Raw genomic sequence first — 17,450 nt, 5'->3', positions numbered from 1 at the left:
TAGTGTCGATGAGCAGAAACATGTACATTGATCCTTGAAAGCTGCCACCCAGGTTGATAGGGTTGTTAAGAAGGCATATGGTGGTTAGCTTTTATTGGGAGAGGGGTTGAGTTTTGGAACCATGAGGTCATGCTGCAGCTCTACAAAACTCTGGCGTGGCCGCACTTGGAAAATTGCATCCAGTTCTCGTCCCCGCATCACAGTAAGGACGTGGAAGCTTTGGAAAGGGTTCATAAGTGATTTACTGGGCTGTTGCCTGGTCTGGAGGGAATGCCTTATGTGGAAAGGCTGAGGGACTTCAGGCTTCATTAGAGAGAAGAAGGTTGAGAGGTGACTTATACATTCACACAGCATAAACATACAGGTGCAGATTGATAACTGAACTCATGTATCCACATAGAGGAAACTGCAGGGACTGGTTGATAAATACATTTCATACATTCGCTAGTGTTTCTCTGATATGGATATGCAAGTTTAGTTATCAATATATATACCTGTCAGTTTCTGCCCTGCGAATGTGTGTGTTTGCTTTACCAATCTGTCCCTAACAGTTTCTGCTATGTGTCTGAGAGTGTAGTTATCAACCTGAACCTGTCAGTTTCAGTTATGAGAATCAAGTTTCGATATTAGTCTCTACCTGTCAGTTTCTGCTTTATGAATATTAAATGCAGTCATCAATTTGTACCCATCAGTTTATTCTGTGAGAACGTAGATATTGATCACTACCTGTAAGTTTAAGCTATATCAATATGAGAGAGCAATTATCAAACAGTATCTGTCAGGTTTTGCTATTTGACCCCAGAGTGTCATTGTAAATCTGTTTCTACTATGTCAATATGACAGTGTAGATACCAATCTGTCCCTGTCAGTTTCTTCCTTGTCGATATGTGAATACATTTATTGATCAGTACTCATCAGCTTCTGCTCTGTGAATGTGGGTGTATTAATCAAACTGTAGCTGTCGGTTTCCGTGATGAGAATGTGGGAATACAGTTATCATTCTCTATCTGTCATTTTCTTCTTTGTTAAAGTGAGTGTAACTGTCAATCTGTATCTTTCAGACTCTGCTGTGTGAATACATAAATATAGTTGTCAATCTGTAGCTGTCAGTTTCTGTTTGGTGAATATGTTTGTGTAATTGCAAATCCTTCCAGTTTCTGCTATATGAATGTGTGAGCGGAGTTTTCACCTGCTCCAAATCAGTTTCTGCTTTGTGAATGTGAGAGTTTAGTTCTCAATCTTTCCCTGTCAGGTTCTGTAATATCAGTGATTTGAGTGTATTTACTCATCTTTTCCTGTCAGTTTGTGTGACTGTAGTTATCAACTAGTACCTCTCAGATTCTGCTATATGAATATGTAAATGTAGTTATCCATTTGATTTGATCTGATTTATTATTCTCACACGCACTGTGATACAATGAAAAGTGTGGTTTCGTGTGCTTTACAGGCAAATAATATCAGATAAAATGCATCAGGGTAATAGAACAGAATCTGTAATACAGTATTAAAGCTGCAAAGAGAGAGAGATTAATGTTAAAATTTGAGTGAGATTAGAGTGGTGCTGGAAAAGCACAGCAGGTCAGGCACCATCCGATGTGCAGGAAAATCGACATTTCGAGCAAAAGCCTTTCATTAGGAATGCCGAAACGTCAATTTTCCTGCTCCTCGGATGCTGCTTGACCTGCTGTGCTTTTCCAGCACCACTCTAATCTTGACTTTAAGCTCCAGCATCTGCAGTACCCACTTTCACCTTAAAATTTGAGCAGTACATTCAAAAGTCTGATAACAGCAGAGAAGCTGCTCTTGAGTTTGTTGGGTGGTGTATTCAAACTTCTGTATTTTCTGGTGGTAGCTAGGAAAATATTAGTTTTTATACAAAAGATAGGGTGGGTGGAAGAGTGTCGAGTAACAGACAGATGGAGATAGAGTACAAAAAAAAGAGAAGAACAGTAGGATAACTGTCAGACTAAGAGGGTGGATAGCCGATTAATAAGGTCTGTTAGTGGCTCACAAATGGTGGTGTACAGCAAGGGGTGTGGGGTTTTGAGTAATGACATGGGAGAGCTCAAGCCCTACATTTGTAGACTCAATACTGAGTCCAGAAGGCTGTAGAGTTCCCAAGCAGAAAATGAGGCGCTGTTCTTCAAGCGTGCACTGAGCTTCACTAGAGCACTGCAGCAAGCCTGAGACCAAGATGTTGGCCAGGGTACAGGGTGGTGTGTTGTAGTGACATGCAACTGGAAGCTCAGGGTCTTTTTGTCTGGATAGAATTTAGGCGTTCTGCACAGTGGACACCCGTTCTGCGTTCAGTTTCTCCAACATAGAGAAGACCACATTGTGTGCATTTTCCTTGCCACTGTCAGTTCTGAGGACTAGTCACCTAGACCTGAAATGCTGCCAGACCTGTGAATTTTCCACCAATTTTTGTTTTGTTATCAATCTGTCGCTGGGAGTTTCTTCTCTGTGAATATGCGAGTGTTGTTATCAAAGTGTACACATCAACTTGGTAGGTGGCATGGTAGCACTGTGGTTAGCACTGCTGCCTCACAGTGTCAGAGACCCGGGTTTAATTCCCGCCTCAGGCGACTAACTGTGTGGAGTTTGTACATTCTCCCCATGTCCGCGTGGGTTTGCCTCCGGTTTCCTCCCACAGTCCAAAAATGTGCAAGTTAGGTGAACTGGCAATGCTAAATTGCCCGTAGTGTTAGGGGCAGGGGTAAAGGTAGGGGAATGGGTCTGGGAGGGTTGTGCCCTCAGGTCGGTGTGGACTTGTTACCACATGGTAAGTAATGTAATGTAATCTAAAAAAAACCTTGTGATTTGAAATTGGGAGCATAATCAATCTATTCCTGTCAGTTTCTGCTTTGTGAATATAAGAGTGTAGTTATTAATCTTTCTCTGAAATTTACTGCCACCTGCATGTGAGTTATTTACCAACCTGTCCCTGTCAGATTCTGCTCTGTGCATCTGAGAGTGCAGTTATTAACCTGTATGTATCAGCTTCTTATTTAAAAATATGCAAATTAATTTATCATACTGTACCTGTCAGGATTTGCTATGCAAATCTGTTAAGTCTAGTTATCAACCTGTACCTGTCATATGTGTGTGTGTGTGTGTGCATGATTATTGTTCTCTCCCTTTCAGTTTCTGCAATGTGAATATGTGAGAGCAGATATCAATCGATGTATGTCAGTTTCAGTTGTGTCCATGTGTGAATTTAGGAATTGATCTATAACATGCCAGTTTCTGCTGTGTGACTATGGGAGTGAAGTTCCCAATGAGTTCCAGTCACTTTCAACTCTTTTATATCAAAGTTGCTCAATTCTCTGGCAACCAATAATATTCTAGAATCTATTGCTGATTGCCAGAAAAATTCATCTGGTTCACTAATGTGTTTGAAGGAATGAAACTGCCCTCCTTACCTTGTCTGGCCTACATGTGACTGCAGACACACATCAATGTGGTTGACTCCTAAGTACGGCATGGGTAGTTAGGGATGGGCAATAAATGCTGGTCTAGCCACTGATGCCCCCATCCCATGACTGAATTAGGAAAAAAAAAGATCTCTGTGACTGTGATTCAAACTGTGATAGCAGTTCTTAGGGTGTTGTGATTGGGCCTTAGACTCTTATGCATTTTGTGATTTATGACTCAATCACAGAATTAATACAGCCATTCAGCGTGTTGTGTCTGTGCTGGGACATTCTACTCTTTATCTGTTCTCCATACTAGTTTCCAATAACTGTTTGGGATTCTGAACTTCATCCACTCACTGCCAGTGTCTCGGTGTAAATGCCAATTTGAGATTAATTCTGCAGTTATCAGCCTTTGAATACCTATAATGCTTGTTTTGCTCTGTGTGCAGTGACGAGTCGAACATTTGGATACCATTCTCTTTCTGTGTTCAGTTGTGTTTTTTCAGTCAGGGTGTAGGAAAAACCAGTTCAATGTTCGCTAAACCTGGTGATTGAGGGATTAATGTTGGTTCAATACTTATCTTTGCCAAGAATTAAAATTTTACTGTATTCAATCTGTTTTATTTTTACATTTTGTGTGTGCAGGAGTCTTTGGTAGTTGCTGCTGGGTAACATCTTCTGAAGCATTTAATAATTTCGTCAGTCAATTTATGACTGTCCATATCTGGAAGTAGTTGTGGGCTTAAATTGCACTTTAACCATTAACTGGCTGAATGTGAGTGAATTTTCTGTTGTGCTGCCAATCTGTGTCACTTTGAAGAATGGTACTGGTCTATATCACACTGACATTATCTGTATGTCTCCTTGTGTTTCCAGTCCTGATCTGATCCACTTTATGAGGTAGGTTTAGATTAGATTAGATTCCCTACAGTGTGGAAACAGGCCCTTCGGCCCAACAAGTAGACACCGACTGTCCAAAGAGTAACCTACCCAGGTCCATTTCCCTCTGACTAATGCACCTAATACTAGCACGGCCAATTCACCTGACCTGCACATCTTTGGACTGTGGGAGGAAACCCACGCAGACACAGAGAATGTGCAAACTCCACACAGACAGTCGCCCGAGGCTGGAATCGAACCTGGGATCCTGGTGCTGTGAGGCAGCAGTACTAACCACTGAGCCACGATGCCGCCCTTTTTAATGTCTTATCAATCAGTGTTTCATACATTAAAAAGTGTGGGAGTGTGTATAAAGTGTATTTTCATCAATACCAGGCTGACAGACAGAGACAGATGTGTATGCATGTGTGTGAATGAGCTTTAAGCATCCTCTCCAGAAGCATCCTCTGTCGATTAGAGGTTCATCTGGAATTTACATTGTTTGATTATTATCTTTATCCAGGACAACTATTTATCAAAAGAATAAATTTTTCCTGCTCAGTTACTCAATGTCCAATTTTGCTTCTGTATCTGCACTCAATATCACTTCATATATACTTGTTATAACAATGTAACAGCATGATTGATTATTACTTTAAAAATGCCTATTCTACATATGGATTTAATGCAGCTCAAATGTATATTTATTACAAGCATACAGTCTAACCTGCTTCTAATCTTATGATTGATAATTGGCTTTGAATAATGGAATCTACCATCACTGAGGTGGGATGCATTGAGAACAGGGTGAAATAATATAGATTTATATATCATCAGCTGTGTTTAAATCTGATTGAATGTGTACTTCTGGAAATTGAGCTCAAAGTGTGTCTGACTCAATCCACTCAGACAGAGGAAAGGATATTCTCCTCTCTGACAGTGGTAACATACCTGCTGGGTGTGAGAAGCAGCTGGTCACCCTTGGATTGATCCATCAAATATTTGCCTGGAGAAAGACAAAAGAGAGAGCTCCTGTACATCACTAGCAGCTGAGTAGGAAGACATCAAATGATCAATGCAATATTCAGGTCATGATCATTATAATTCTTTCTTTTTGAATAAGTTAAAGGTAAACAGTGCAGATCCTGGTTCCACTCGAGCCCTGAGCACCTTCCAGTCTTTTTCTATTTTCGAAATTCAAAAACATTTTACTAAGATAAAATAAACTAACCAACATATGCACAGCTCCACAAATGTAATGATTACACTGTTTCAATCCAACTCCCAATACACCACCTGTTGAAAGACGAACACTGGGCACGATTTCACACACTTTGAGACGTTTCCCGGTGCCTGCTATATTTACCCTTCACAGGGTTATTACATTTGTTTCTACTGTCCTTTACTTCAATGTCTATTCGCAACAAAAAGCGTGAAACAGAAGCCAAACAATGAATTCCCATCAGTGTTTATGGGATTGCAAACCACAAGAATGTCCCACAGCAGCTTCTTCCCGCTCTGCCTCCCTCAGCAGGCCCACACACAGCCCGAGAAAGGCCTCTCTCTTCCCCCCAGCCCGCTCACTCCAAGTTCCGGGACCAGTTCCTGCTCCGCTCGGCCTCTTACAAACAGCCCCCGGTTCTCCCTGAACTCACCCCCGAATCAATCCCGGTCTCGGAGCCCCCTCTGTGTCCCAGGCTCCCATCCCGATGTGCTGCTGGAAGGAGCCTGCTGTTCCCTCACTTCCCTGGGCGCTGATCTCTCCATTGCGGTCTGTTTCAAACAAACCTCTTGCACTCACTGAGTAAATGCTCCTCAATGGCAGCGCTGGGGGAGGGCAGCACGCATGCGCTCCTCTGCTCAGGAAGAGTGGGGGGGCAGCATCGCGCATGCGCCGTTTTTCCCAATGATTCCCAGAAACAAACATCAATTGGTCATTTCCCCAATTCCCTTTTCTTCCAGTTTGACCAAAGGAACTGGGGCTGTGGGGGAAAGGGCAGAGAACGTTTCAAGCTGGGACATTGTCCCTTTATGAAGCTCCAATGCAGCTCATTCCCGGGTCATGTTAATAACTCCTCCCTCCGGCTCTCTCACAATCTGATCAGGGGGCGGGGAAGCTGGAGGCCACTCGGCCCATCCCCTGTGACACCCTATTCGATAACATCACGTCTGATCGAATGTTAACTGTGGTATTTAATCTTACTGACCCCTCATCCACAAATATTAACTCCTTGCCCAAAGTAACATACAGAGAGATGGAATAAGTGGAACATTCTTACGAAGGTAGAAAATTCCTGCTGGAGAGAGTCTTGAATCACAGTGTCAGAGCTTATTTCTGGGTCTGGAGGCATGTGCAATAGTCAGACCAGGTGTGCAATAACATCTCTGGGACTCGATTTAGTTTGTAGTGGATGACAGATTTTAGTGTTAGGTATGCCGCAGATAGAAAATTGTGACATATTGTATGCCACAACGAGAGACCCCAGCTGTTTATGTTTATTCACTCCTGGAACGTGGATGTCGCTGGCTGAGCCGAGCATTTATTCTCCATCCCTTTGAGAAGGTGGTGGTGAGCCACCTTCTGGAACAGCTGTTGTTCATGTGCTGCCTACAATGCCATGAACATGGAGTTCCAGGGTCTTGATCCAGTGACAGTGAAAGAAAATGGTCTTATTTCCAAGTCAGGATCGTGAGTGCCTTGGACGGGAGCTTGTCCTATATCAAGGTGATATTTCCCTCCATCAGCTGCCTTAATCGTCCTGGAAGGTCCTCCTTTTACAAATAACAAAACTCGAATCTCTTTGTCAGCAGCTTCGACAGACGTCTCTCCGGCCGACAGCAAGAAATCAGAATAGTGTGTTGTCTCCCTGGCCTAACAAGGGAAGGAGGATGAACTCAGGACATGGATAAGAGAATGGGATTGGTGTTGGGATATCATAGCAATTACAGAGACATGGTTTGGGGATGACACAGCTGCAGCTTAATGTTCCAGGAATCAACGGATGGGGGGAGGGGGGCAGCAAGAGAAAATGGGGAGTGACGTGTTTGGTAAGAGATAACATTTCAGCTGTACTTAAGGAGGATTTTCCTGGGATTACATCCGTGGAAATTATTTGGGTGGAACTGAGAAATAAGAAAGAAAGGGTTTGATCACCTTATTGGGATTGGACTGTAGACACCCCAACAGTCATCAGGAAATTGAGAAACAAATTTGTAAGGAGATTTTAGATCTGCAGGAATACTGGTGTGGTTATGGTGAGGGATTTTAACATTCCAAACACAAATTGGGGCTGCCATATTGTTAATGGTTTCGACAGAGAGGACTTTCTTAAGTGTGTACAAAAAAAATTCTGATTCAGTAGTGAATATATCTTCTAGACAAGGTGCAAAACTTGATTTACTCTTGGGATATAATGATGTATCAGTTGGGGACCATTTTTTGGCCAGCGACCTTAATTCAATTAGTTTTAAAACTGTTATGCAAAAGGATATAACAGATATCAAAGTTAAATTTTTGAGAGTATTACGCAAGAACTTTCAAAAGTTGACTGAGGGCAGATGTTTACAGGCAAAGGGATGGCCGGAAAATGGGAAGCCTTCAAAAATGAGAAAAGGAGGGTCCAGAGACAGTGTGTTCCTGTTAGAGTGAAAGGCATGATCGAGGAAATGCTGGATGAGAAAAGAAGTTTTAGTCCGAATAAGAAGGAAGCATGTGCTAGGTATGTACAGCAGAGATTGAGTGAATCCTTCAAAGAGTATAAAGGCATTAGGGATACACTTAAGAAGGAAATCAGGAGAGCAAAAAATGGACATAAGATAGCTTTGACAAATATTATTAATGAGAATTCAAATGTATTTTATAAATATATAAAGGACAAAAGGGTAACCAGGGAAAGATTAGGGCACAGCAAAGATTAGCAAGGCAGCCTATGTGTGGAACAACAGGAAATGTGGGAGATACTAAGCGAGTGCTTACTGAGGAGAAGGAAATGTAAGATATAGAATGTGGGGAAATAAATGGTGACATCTTGAAAAATGCTCATAATACAGAGGAGGTGCTGCTGGATATTTCTAAGCAGAAACGGTGGATGAAGTACGAGCACCTGATCAGGTGTACCCTGGAACACGGTGATAAACTAGGGAAGTAATTGTTGGGCCCCTTGCTGAGATACCTGTACCATCGGTAGTCACAGGTGAAGTGCAAAAAGACTGGAGGTTGGCCTTCGTAATGCCAATATTTAAGAAAGGTGATAAGGAAAAGCCAGGGAACTATTGAACAGTGAGTGTAACATCAACAGTAGTCAAACAGTTGAGGGGATTCTGAGAGGCAGGATTTATATCTTTTTGAAAGGCCAGGATTGATTGGAGTAGTCAACATGGCTTTCTGCATGGGAAGTCATGTATCACTAACTCGACTGAGTTTTTTTTTGATTTGGCAAGGAAGAGGACTGATGAGGGCAAAGTGGTGGATGTGATTTACATGGTCTTCAGTAAGGGGTTTGATTGTGTTCCCCGTTAGCAAGATTACATTATATGGAATACAGGAAGAACTCGCCAATTGGAAACAGAACTTGTTCGAAAGCAGAAAACAGAGGGTGGTGTGGAGGGATGCTTTTCAGACTGGAAGCCTGTGACAAATGATGTGCTAGGAGAAAGTGAGGACTGCAGATGCTGGAGGTCAGAGCTGAAAAATGTGTTGCTGGAAAAGTGCAGCAGGTCAGGCAGCATCCAAGGAGCAGGAGAATCGACGTTTCGGGCATAAGCCCTTCTGAAGCAGCTCCTTGGATGCTGCCTGACCTGCTGCGCTTTTCCAGCAACACATTTTTCAGCACAAGTGATGTGCTACAAGGATCACTGCTGGGTCCTCTGCTTTTCATCATTTATATAAATAATTTTAGTTTTAAAAATGACACAACACCAGGTTATAGTCCGACAGTTTTATTTGGAAGTACAAACTTTTGGAGTGCTGCTCCTCCATCAGTTGTCTATGCTCTGAATGCTTGTACTTCCAAATAAACCTGTTGGAGTATAACCTGGTGTTGTGTCATTTTAAATTTTGCACACACCAATCCAACACCAGCACCTCGACATTATTATGAATGATTTGGATGTGAGTTTGCAGGTAAGGTAGTGAGTAAGTTTGCAGATTACACAAAAAATGGAGGTGTAGTGGATTGCAAAGAAGGCTACCTCAGAACACAACAGGATCTCGATCAGATGGGCTACTGGACCCAGGAGTGGCATACTGAGTTCAAGTTAAATCAATATGATGTGCTGCAATTTGGAAAGGAAAATCAGGGCAGGACCTACACACTTAATATTAAGGTCCTGTGGAATGTTGCTGAAAAAAGAAACCTTGGAATGCAGGTTCATTGTTCCTTGAAAGTGCAGTTATAGATAGATAGAATAGCAAAGAAGGCATTTGAAAGTTTTCCTTTACTGATTAGAACTTTGAGTATGTGACTTAAGAGAACATGTTGTGGGTGTACAGAATATTGGTTATGTCACTTTTGGAATATTATGTGCACTTCTGGTCTCTCTCCTATGAAAAGGATGTTGTGAAACTTGAAACGGCTATTCAAGATCATTTTTGGTCCAAAGAAAAGGCCTACAATTTGGGAAGAAATATAGCGAGACAGGAAGGCTGCAAACAGATCAAAATTTAGCAAATGACAGCGAAAAGGGATTTAACTAACAAAGAACAAATGAAGAAAAGAGTAATGTTGCAGAAGCCATTTTAAAAAAAAAACTGCTAAAACACTAATACATGTGTAAAGAGAGAAATGAACAGAAATAGGTTGGTAAAGAGGACCACATGTCACTTACAACATTAAAGTGGGAGGTTCAAAATGGGGAATGAAAACATCTCAAAAATCACAAACATACTGTTGTTTTCTGTTCACAAATATTAACACAACTAATACAGTAGTAATATTGGGGAGTTTAGTGAGAGGGAAAAACTGAACCAAATCAATATTATTTGGGAAATGATGTTGGGACAATGGATTGGGTTGAAGGTTGTGAAACACCAGACATTGACCATCTGCGTCCCAGACTATTTAATGTAATGGGCTGAGTAATAGTGGATGCAGTGGTCGTCATGTTCCAAGATTCTATAGGCTCTGCAATAATTTACACAGATTAGAGGCTAGCGAGTGTAAGCAATCCAATGGAAAAGGGAGGTATAAAACTGGGAACTATAGACCAGTCAGCCTGCAGGGAAAAAATCAAAATGAAAGCTTCAATTGCGAAGCATTTGACAAAACAGTATTCAGGATCTGCTAGACTCAGCATGGACATGAAGGGCCTGTTCCAGTGCATCCTGTTCTGTCTTCTAAGCTTGACAAACTGACTGGCCGTTTTTGAGGATGGAAACAGTAGAGCTGATGAGAATGTAACAGTTACTGAGGAGAAAATAACTGTAAGTAACTCCCTGGACAACGCAGCAAAAACTGAAAGAAGGAGAAATTCTATCCTTCCACACTTATTGTCTCAGAGAGACTGTAGGAAAAGGGCGGACGGTTCGTCTAACGTAACTGTGTTTGTGTGTCCGCTAATATTATGATATTTCCAAGTTTCTCTTATTTAACTCAAAAATGGTTACAATTCAAGTTATCGTCCTGCTCCCCTTCTAAACCCCAAAGGTAAGTTTGAAGGCAATATATTTGTTAGTTTCAAGATTTCGGTCTAAAAGTAGCGACAATGTCACCGCTCAGCTCAGAGAGCGCCATCAGTGCAGCAGCAAAATGCGTTTAACTCGACAATGGAGCCGTCTATTCGAGTGAAAAATTTTCGGCCGTAAAGCTTGCAGTGTCAGGGTGAGGAGCGATCGAGCCTGACTCTCTGGAGATGCGGAATTTCAGAGGAATCGGAGAGTTTAGGCCGTTAGAGAAACACAGAAAGGCAGCAGGAACAGGGAGCTGACGGCGGGTTGTCCCTGCGCCGTCCGCTCGCTGCCTTGAAGTTGCTCAGTGCCGCCACCAGCAGCTTCATTGCTGACCCAGTTCAGACTGATCCAGAAAGAGATTCAGCGCAGAGTTCTCAACATGAGCGATAGTGCAGCCGCCGAAACGGCTCCTCCAGCCTCCGCTCCCACCAAAGCCAAGGCTCCCAAGAAGAAGGCAGCGGCTCCCAGGAAAAAAACACCCGGTCCCGGATTGGGAGAGCTGATTCTGAAGGTTGTCGGGGATATCAAGGATCGCAAAGGGGCGTCTCTGTCCGCTGTAAAGAAGGGGCTGGAGAGAAGCGGGATCGATGTGGGAAAGCGAAACGCACAGATCAAGATGAGTATCAGGAGGTGCCTGGCGAACGGCTCCCTTGTTCTGGTCAAGGGCCATGGCGTCTCCGGCTCCTTCAAACTCCCAAAGAATCCGGTCAAGGCAAAAGCGGGAAAGAAGGCGGGAACATCAGCGGCCGCCAAGAAACCGGCCGTGAAGAAATCCCCGGCCAAGAAGGTGACAGCGAAGAAATCCCAGGCCAAGAAAGCGACAGTCAAGAAATCTCCAGCCAAGAAAGCGAAAGTCAAGAAATCCCCAGCCAAGAAAGCGAGCGGCAAGAAATCCCCAGACAAGAAAGCGAGCGGTAAGAAGCCGGCACCGCCAAAGAAAGCGGTGAGCAAAGCAGCGCCAAAGAAACGGACTCCCGTGAAGAACGTGAAAAAGACCAAGGGTCCTAAAGCCCCCAAACCCCTCAGCAAACCGGCTAAAGGCAAGGCCAAGCCCAAAGCGAAAGTGACCAAGACAGCAACAAAGAAATGAACCAGTCGGTGTAACATGTAACCATCTGAACCCAAAGGCTCTTATCAGAGCCACCCACAACTCTCAGGAAAGAGCTGAGCCCGGATCCAATGTTTCCCGGCGCCGAACGCAGACCTACCTTAGATATTAATTGATCTGAATAACTCGAATACACACTCATGCCATGGTTTACTAAAGTGGAGACCTGTGAATGGGGAAGGTATCACACAGGGAAGGTTTATTGATCTCCATCTTGTTACTTCACTTCGCGACTTATAACTCTACCGAGTCACGCATGTGACACATTGTAGTGTTTGTATTTCATTGACCAGTTCAGGAATGTTACTTTGCTCAATTTTGATTCTGAGACCCTGCGGATGTTTTCATGGCGCGTTCCTTCCATCTGCCTGTTACAGACAGTTCACGCAGCAATTCCACATTGTCTTCGGGCGAAATTTAAAAAATAACAGATAAAGTGAGATTCTGTCCTTTAATCGGTGTACACTGATTTTAAGATGTTTAAATTGGCGGGGTTGTTTAGATTGATTCACGGTCGGTACATGTTCGGTTGTTCAGTTTGTCTGGGCTGTTTTAAACCCCGCCTTTCCTCCCGCCTGTTACAGACAGATCAGGCAATGATCCCACCTCCTGTCCGCGCTGACAGCTAACTCGGTTTTAAATAATTACTATAAAATATTAAATTTTATCTTAGTTGTAGACGGATGGTGTTTTGCGTTTGAATGTTTAATTTAATCTCAGGGTTTGTCAGAGTGAGTTCGGCGGGCATTTTCAAACTGACCAACTGTCATTTCACGTTACCCAATCAGCCTCCAACAATTCTTTTCCTGCCTTTTCTGTTTCTCTGTGGGCTGAGGGACAGGGCTGTATCCAATCCCAGCTCTAGGGCGGGCTCTCCGTTCCCTTAAACAGGCAGCACCGCAGCAGCCTCAGCATTGACAGCAGCAGCCTGTGTGTGTGTTACAGAGAGTTGGAGAGAATGGCCAGAACCAAGCAGACAGCGCGCAAATCCACCGGAGGGAAAGCTCCCCGCAAGCAGCTGGCGACCAAAGCTGCCCGCAAGAGCGCTCCGGCCACGGGCGGAGTGAAGAAGCCTCATCGCTACAGGCCCGGCACGGTAGCTCTGCGGGAAATCCGCCGCTACCAGAAATCCACCGAGCTGCTGATCCGCAAACTGCCCTTCCAGCGCCTGGTGCGAGAGATCGCTCAGGACTTCAAGACCGACCTGCGCTTCCAGAGCTCGGCGGTGATGGCCCTGCAGGAGGCCAGCGAGGCTTACCTGGTGGGACTGTTTGAGGACACCAACCTGTGCGCCATCCACGCCAAGCGGGTCACCATCATGCCCAAAGACATCCAGCTGGCCCGCCGGATCCGCGGGGAGCGCGCCTAAACGGAGCCTGGCCGGCCCTGCACATTCACCCCGAGAGAGAGAAACACAACGGCTCTTTTCAGAGCCACTAAACCATCCAGAGAGAGCGGGAAGCGATAGGGGACCTGAGAGCATGACAGTAATTTGATCTTGCCGCACTAAGTCAATACAGTTGTTATTAAATATACTTTGAATCTAACCTAGCCGGGGGCGGTAGTTGGCAAACACACGGCTTTCAGCGGCAGTGATCAGAACATTGCGATGTAATTTTTACATCGATGTAATTTCATCTGGAAGTGTTAGTTCCAGATGAAATCTCCTTTCTCCTCATTGTCTCCCTTGGTCTTCCCACCAGCTGTAACAAGATGATCATTGCTGAGAAAACAGGCGGGGAAAAAGGCGCCAAATCATCAACCGTTTTCTTTCAAATTTGAAAATCCCGCCACGATGTAGATCAGAGAGGGTCGTTTTACAAAAAGCAATGCATTCGTACTTCGTCGTTAATTTGCTTTTCGATGATAAAAGTACAATTCACACAATCTTTCTTTAGGGTAATGAGTCCAGGAGCTATTTAAAGGATTCGAGATTGTCTTCGGAGGGAAGGTTCAGACTCGATTGGCCGAATGCCCTCAATCAGCCCTGTCAGGATTTCATGAACGTTTTTTGCCGGGAGCGCATTGATAACGAACACCGCCCTTAGATATTATTTTAATATCGTGCTCCCTTATTGCAGAAGCTCCACTGTTCTGGTTCTGTTTGATCTCGTTCATTTTGAAAGCTTCTAACCGACAGCAGAAAGCCTCATTTACATCTTTCAATCATCATTTCCACCCAACAGAACCCGCGCGGAGTTTTGGAAATTGGAAAAAAAAGTCAGTGTGTCATGTATCTTCCCCGTGGGTCTGTAAGAAAAGGGGCATTTCTTTTGTTTCCAGGGGTGATACTCAGGGCTAACATCCCAATCGGGGCTTGCAGCTCCTGGAATAATCACATATTAGAGAGTAACTTGAGCAAATAGCAGCAAACAGAGAGAGAAAAAAAATCACCGGTGTTTAATATGCTCCCAAGAGGCAGGGAGTAGAGAGGGCACGTTATCTTCTCTTGCAGCCAGCGCCAAGTCATCAACTTTATCTCCCATTCGAAGAGCCCGCCGATTTGCAAGCAACGGAGTATGTTTTGCATTGAAAAAGAGGACGTTGTTCAGAGGAGAATCCATCAATACTTGTTAATTCGATTACAAATATATACTTCAGACAAAGTTAAAAATCACTCAACACCAGGTTATAGTCCAACAGGTTTCATTGGAAGCACACTAGCTTTCGGAGCGCCGCTCCTTCATCAGGTGATTGTCTCTGAAAGCTCGTGTGCTTCCAATAAAACCTGTTGGACTATAACCTGGTGTTGTGTGATTTTTAACTTTGTACACCCCAGTCCAAGACCGGCATCTCCAAATCCTACTTCAGACAGTCTCTCTCGCTCATCCATTTGCCCAACCGCATCTGTCTCTTTCTACTTTTTCTTTTCTGGACCTGAAGAACTGATAGAAACACAAAGAAAGCGCTAAGAACTGCAGTATGCAATTAATCTCTTCATTTCACATTTCAAAAACACTCCGGTATGCTGATTAAACATCATAGAATGTTCTTCCGGGTGAGCATATTAATCGTCTTTAGACAATATTTTAATGTCGCCCAGCCTTTGTGCACTAGTTCTGACATCAGCAAACGCTCCACATTTGCCATCCCAGTCCTGCAGCTGCTCTGGTTTGATCTCGCTTCATTTTGAAAATCTCTCGCCGGCAGCAGAAAGCCTTATCTGCAATCGGACAAAACAGCGTCAGGGTCCCAGGTTCGAGTCGACCAGGCACAGAACTAAAGACGCAACCGCCAATCGTAAGATGCACCTGCTCCCCGTACTCAAAGACGGGGGCATGTTTCTATTTCGTTTGCCTGGGGTGATATTCACCTTTCATATCCCACCCTGAATGGTGGCTCCGGACTGATCAAGTGTTAAAGTATAACTTAAGAAATAGAAACAGCTGAAAAATGACTCATTAGGCACGAAGAAAGCTGGGTGACTGGTGGAAGGGGAGAAAAGCAGTCAGTGACGGATCCCCTGTGGTCGTTCCCTGAAAAGAATGTATACCGTATTGGATACTGTTAAGGGGGGCGACTTACCAGGGGTGTTCAGGGGGCCCAGGTCTCTGGTACAGAGCCTGTCCCTGTTGCACAGAAGGGAAGGAGGAGCGTGTTCGTCATTGGGGACTCAATAGTCAGAGGCTCAGATAGAAGGTTTGTTGGGAGCGAGAGAGACTCACAGTTGGTGTGTTGCCTCCCAGGTGTCAGAGTCCGTGATGCCTCGGATCATATCTTCGGGGTCCTGAAGGGAGAGGGTGACCAGCCCCAAGTTGTTGTCCATGTAGGTAACAACGACATAGGTGGAAAGAGGGATAGGGATGTAAGGCAGGATTTGAGGGAGCTAGGGTGGAAGCTGAGAGCTAGAACAAACAGAGTTGTTATCTCTGGTTTGTTACACGTGCCACGTGATAGCAAGACAAAGAATAGGTAGAGATATCAGCTGAACACGTTGCTGCAAGGATGGTGCAGGGAGGAGGGTTTCAGATTCTTGGATAATTGGGGCTCATTCTGGGGAAGATGGGACTTGTACAAACAGGATGGTCTTCACTTGAACCAGAGGGGTAATATCCTGGGTGGGAAATTTGCTGGTGCTATTCGGGTGGGTTTAAACTAGCTCAACAGGGCAATGGGAATCGGAGGTGTAGTTGCATTGCACAGGAGGATGAGAGTAGGAGGGACAGGATTTCAGGGTCACAGGAATGTGCTGGCAGACAGCGAAGTGATTTGAAGTGTGGGCGGCACGGTGGCACAGTGGTTAGCACTGCTGCCTCACAGCGCCAGAGACCCGGGTTCAATTCCCGACTCAGGCGACTGACTGTGTGGAGTTTGCACGTTCTCCCCGTGTCTGCGTGGGTTTCCTCCGGGTGCTCCGGTTTCCTCCCACAGTCCAAAGATGTGCAGGTTAGATGAATTGGCCATGCTAAATTGCCCTTAGTGTTAGGTAATAAGGGGTAAATGTAGGGGTATGGGTGGGTTGCGCTTCGGCGGGTCGGTGTGGACTTGTTGGGCCGAAGGGCCTGTTTCCACACTGTAAGTAATCTAATCTAATCTAATCTAATCTAATCTACTTCAACGCCAGAAGTATCCAAAATACGGTAGGTGAGCTTGCAGCATGGATAGGTACCTGGGACTTTGATGTTGTGGCCATTTCGGAGACATGGATAGAGCAGGGTGAGGAATGCATGTTGCAGGTTCCAGGGTTTAGATCTTTCATTAAGAACAGGCAAGGCGGTAAAAGAGAGGGAGTCAAGGATAGTATAATGGTAGCTGAGAGAATTTTTGATGAGGTCTTGTCTACTTAGGTAGTGTGGACTGAGGTTAGAAACAGGAGAGGTCACACTGCTTGGTGTTTTTTATAGGCCTCCGCAGAGTTCCAGGGAGGTGGAAGAGAGGATTAGCAAAATTATTCTAGGTAGGAGTGAAAGGAACAGGATGGTTATTATGGGGGACTTTAACTTCCTCAACATTGATTGGAAATGCTATAACTCCTGTACGTCGGATGGATCAGTCTTCGTCCAATGTCAACAGGAGGGTTTCCTGACACAGTATGTCGAAGGGCCAGCAAGAGGGGAGGCCACACTGGATCTGGTGCTTGGTATTGAACCAGGCCAGGTGTTTGATTTAGTTGTAAGTGAGCACTTTGGAGAGAGTGACTATAATTCAGTTACGTTTACTTTAGTGATGGATAGTGATAGGTACATGCCACAGGTCAAGAGTTATTGATGGGGCAAGGGCAATTATAATGCAGGGCAATTAGGATGCTTAGAATGGGGTAGCAAAATGCAGGGGATGAAGACAATGGAAATATGGAGCTGGTTTAAGGAACACATATATTGTGTGTCCTTGAAAGATATGTCTCTGTCAGGCATGAAGGAAGTGATAAGGTAAGGGAACT

General features: G+C 44.3%; 3 protein-coding genes and 1 long non-coding RNA gene across 4 annotated transcripts in view; 2 read left to right on the top strand and 2 right to left on the bottom strand.

The window, feature by feature from the left end:
• The window catches only part of LOC122544647 (uncharacterized), a 211,597-nt gene extending 205,443 nt beyond the window's left edge, over nucleotides 1–6,154 (bottom strand). Inside the window, exons 1-2 of the long non-coding RNA XR_015755156.1 lie at nucleotides 5,951–6,154; nucleotides 5,247–5,301 (exon numbers count right to left, since the gene is read on the bottom strand). This is a non-coding gene — a long non-coding RNA (uncharacterized LOC122544647). The remainder of the gene's footprint in view (nucleotides 1–5,246; nucleotides 5,302–5,950) is intronic.
• The window catches only part of LOC148135381 (uncharacterized), a 293,567-nt gene that overhangs the window by 46,609 nt on the left and 229,508 nt on the right, over nucleotides 1–17,450 (bottom strand). The gene's annotated exons all lie outside the window — the stretch shown is intronic.
• On the top strand, nucleotides 11,327–12,774 carry LOC148135388 (histone H1-like). Its single transcript, XM_087984657.1, has one exon. It carries the CDS (start codon nucleotides 11,342–11,344, stop codon nucleotides 12,050–12,052), a length of 711 nt encoding a protein of 236 aa, XP_087840783.1. The 5' UTR covers nucleotides 11,327–11,341; the 3' UTR covers nucleotides 12,053–12,774.
• On the top strand, nucleotides 13,014–13,439 carry LOC148135387 (histone H3). Its single transcript, XM_087984724.1, has one exon. It carries the CDS (start codon nucleotides 13,029–13,031, stop codon nucleotides 13,437–13,439), a length of 411 nt encoding a protein of 136 aa, XP_087840850.1. The 5' UTR covers nucleotides 13,014–13,028.

This window comes from Chiloscyllium plagiosum, unplaced genomic scaffold (assembly GCF_037043375.1).
Source record: "Chiloscyllium plagiosum isolate Xiang-an unplaced genomic scaffold, Cpla_swu_hap1 HiC_scaffold_49, whole genome shotgun sequence".
NCBI lineage: Eukaryota > Metazoa > Chordata > Chondrichthyes > Orectolobiformes > Hemiscylliidae > Chiloscyllium > Chiloscyllium plagiosum.
The sequence above is the reverse complement of the archived record's forward strand: the minus strand, read 5'-3'. Positions and strand labels throughout refer to the sequence as shown.